Raw genomic sequence first — 3421 nt, 5'->3', positions numbered from 1 at the left:
CTCTGCTACCGTAGCTCTATCCCCTGCCCCTCCCCATACTGTAGTTCAATCACGAATCCATTCTTTTTTCCCTCAGATGTCGCGTGCTCAAGCTGAGGCTACACGCCTCGCAACAAAGCCTGAGCGTCTTGCTGATGCTGAGGAACGTGCACGCTTTTTCGAGGAGGATGACATGTTACGAAAGCTCAAAAATGAGGATACCAAGCGAACCAATGCCAGGAACCGAAAACGTAAGCAACGCTCAAGGGAGCGCAACACTCATGGGGTAAGCTTATTGTCTTCTGAGGTCTGGATTTTTCTCACACATCAATAGGCAACGGATGCGAGCGTGTCTATGAATGATGTTAACAACGAGGGCACTTCCACATCATTCCCACCCCTTGGCAACCTGTCTCTCGCCATGCTCACACGTCCCCATCGGTTAACCAAGGATGACTTGCGTCTAAACTCACAGTCCGATAACCCTGCGCTTGGACGCCCACGCACTCGTGAAGTTAAAGACCCTGTACTGGTAGACTGGACGAATCCCCTCTTATTCGAGCATATGCGGGTTGCGGGGATCTTAGCTGGCGCGCAAATGAGTCCGACCGAGATTGTGAAGATCCTACAAGGCCGCCATTCCACTCTTTTTCCCACCATCACATCGCAACAAGTTGGCCGCATGATAGAGACTGTGGATGGCGTGAGACGATGGAAGCCAAGCGTTCTCGAGAGTGTAAGGCGTGCATTGCTACCTAAAGGACGCACAACAAGAACAGGGATCCTGGTACGTTGTTCACTTGTTTGCATGGTACAATACAGCTGCTGACTTTCGCCGACAGGCACCGTATCCCGAACTTGAAGCAAACATCATTAAACAGCTGCAGACCTACCGCAAGGCTGGCATTCCCGTCTCTGTCGACATTGCACGCGCGATCATGCTTGGCCACATTCAACGTGGTGCCCCTAAACTCCTTGAGCCATCGTCAGGGACAGCTGCGTTCAAATGCTCTGATTCCTTTGTCCGCAAGTTTCTACATACCCGGCTTAACTGGGTTACCCGCGCCGGTACTAAAGCTGCGCAGAAAACCCCTGAAGATGCTTCTCGGCAACTTCTGCAACTTTTCTTCCGGCTCGCACTCACCATCCGTGACTATGACATTCCCGATGCCTCCCTTGTTGTCAATTTCGATCAAACTCAAGTCATCGTAGCTCATAACGACAATCGTACATATGACCAACGCGGCGCCAAGCAAGTCGCAATCACAAATAAGGAGGAAAAGCGAGCCTGGACTGCTGTTGTCGGTGTCTCGGCAAGTGGTGAAGTTCTTCCTCTTCAGGTCATTATGAAGGGATCTACTAGCCGGTCCCTTCCTTCAGCGAATGCGCCACGGATGGCAGAAGCCCGTTCCCGCGGCTTCATCTTCAGCCTGAACCGGGACTCATACTGGTCATCTGTCGAGCTCTCGGAGGAGTATTTTGAGCTAATCCTTCATCACTAAATGGGCGGACCGAATATAAGTACATGAGCAGTCGTAGAATCCGTTATAACTGACACCGTACCTTAATGATATTTCGAATCTCCAGCACGAGTGGAGCGTAAAGTCCGTTTTTAACATGTGGGAAATTAGACCAAAATCAGACGGTGAAATGGTCAGATCAGGGATGATATTATAATATTGATGGCTATCTTACCGCTGACGGTGCCTGCATGATAATTACATGATAAGATCGGCTGGTGTTTTATGCCGTATGATAACAACTCACACCATATGATGAGGACTTGCAATCTCGCCCATGATTCCAATGACAATACATTCATTGTGAACATTATATAGTACAGCATGTAGCATTAATCGAGGTTAAAACGATGAACGAGGTAAATACACGAGAGCAGCAGCGATTCACGAGAGCAGGGACACAAGAGCAGCAGCATGAGAGCAGCAGCAGCAGACGAGAGCAGGAAGTCTGGGCAGAGACGCAGAACTTATAGACCGTGAAGCCGACAGTCGGAAGGGAGCAAGAAATAAAAACATACGTTTGGGGGAACACAGGCCCAGGACAAACAATCTCGGGGAAGGGAGGAGACGTGAGCGAAATGACGCAGTGATACACTGATATAACACACCCAGTTGCCAGTCCTCTCCGCCGGTGGTTTTCCCCCTGTACTGATCCTGATACTCTTTGCCCTGGTTCGAGTGGCAGGCTTTGGCACCGGCGCCGGATCTTCTTCAATTGAGGAGAGTTCGGACTTGACAGCGCTCGCTGGTGCTTTGCTACCGGAGGACGTGAGCACGTTCTTGGTGCGCTGAGTCGGCTAGGGCTTGTTGGCGACGTTGACCGCACTGTGCAGGTTGGATGACAAGGGTGTTTGAGCCAGAGGTGGATGGTGGTTTTGGAGGAGAGTGAGTGGAGGGGCAAGAGGACGAGAAAACGAATGAATTGAGGCGTCGAGACGACGACTAGTAGGTATATCGTACGGGAATAAACTACGTGTATCGAATACGAACAGAGGCTGATGTACTGTATAGTTAGACAGAATCTTGCGACATAATCACGTGATGGCGCCTCGCGCGCGTCACTTACAATACACCCACTCGGTGCAAAGATGACAGAGAAAGAAATAGAGAATAAAAACAGACAACGTAAAAATAAACTCGCCCACTGAAACGGCGAACAGAGAGAAAATAACACGAGATAAGAAACGCATCAAAAATACGATAACGCAGATCCACTACAATCCAGCGAACCAACCCAGGCTTCAAGCATGCACAGGTACCCGGTCCCTCTATTCCGCGACACATAGGTCGCATTCACTTTGGGCCCAAAAACTCTGACAGCGTCAATGAGTGGACGTTTTATTATGTGAACATGTATGTCTTCGAAGTCTCTTCTATTCTAGAAACTAACCTAACATTACTTTAGTTTCGTCGATAGAGACATGTTCATGCGTTTCCGAGGCGGTGCAATCGGTCACGATTTGCCCCCATACTGGAACCGGAAACTTCTAGATGCCGCCTCCACGATTCCCGAGGCCGAGGAATTCGAGCTACCAATCGATTCGGATCAAGACAGCGACAATGAGGAGGGAGACAGTGATGAGGAAACGGACGGGCACGAGAGCGGTGATACCAGCGATGAAGAAGGAGACGCAGCAGAGACTGCAGCACGTACGGATGAAGGGCTTTTTTTGGGTGAAGACGAGGCTCTCACTAACGCGACCGGCTTCGCATCATTGTAAAGGTCAGCTGGTATTCGAATCTCTACCGTTTTTATTGTTCGTTAGTGTTCGTGTCTACCTAAAGCGGTGGCTGCCATATGCAGTTGAAGTTATCGCTCAATGATAATTTTGTTTCTGAAATGGTCTCCGTATTTTATATTCGACTAACAAATGCACGAGCAAGATCATCAATTTTGATCAATGGTAAAGTGTCCGCGACAT

At 49.4% G+C, this 3421-nt stretch overlaps 2 protein-coding genes across 2 annotated transcripts; both read left to right on the top strand.

Annotated features, from left to right (window-relative positions):
* Nucleotides 1-917: 917 nt before the first annotated feature.
* Nucleotides 918-1334, top strand: CONPUDRAFT_32007 (uncharacterized protein; the record flags this gene model as incomplete). The annotated part of the gene is made up of 1 exon (XM_007777827.1): nucleotides 918-1334. A coding segment is annotated over one exon (417 nt), but the record flags the coding sequence as incomplete, so codon positions are not given.
* A 1586-nt stretch (nucleotides 1335-2920) lies between these two features.
* Nucleotides 2921-3220, top strand: CONPUDRAFT_160693 (uncharacterized protein; the record flags this gene model as incomplete). The annotated part of the gene is made up of 1 exon (XM_007777826.1): nucleotides 2921-3220. The coding sequence occupies one exon, from the start codon at nucleotides 2921-2923 to the stop codon at nucleotides 3218-3220; it is 300 nt and encodes a 99-aa protein (XP_007776016.1).
* Nucleotides 3221-3421: the final 201 nt, after the last annotated feature.

Source organism: Coniophora puteana (assembly GCF_000271625.1).
Source record: "Coniophora puteana RWD-64-598 SS2 unplaced genomic scaffold CONPUscaffold_98, whole genome shotgun sequence".
NCBI classification, from domain to species: Eukaryota; Fungi; Basidiomycota; class Agaricomycetes; order Boletales; family Coniophoraceae; genus Coniophora; species Coniophora puteana.
Note: the sequence above shows the minus strand (reverse complement) of the source record. Positions and strands in the feature narration are given on the sequence as shown.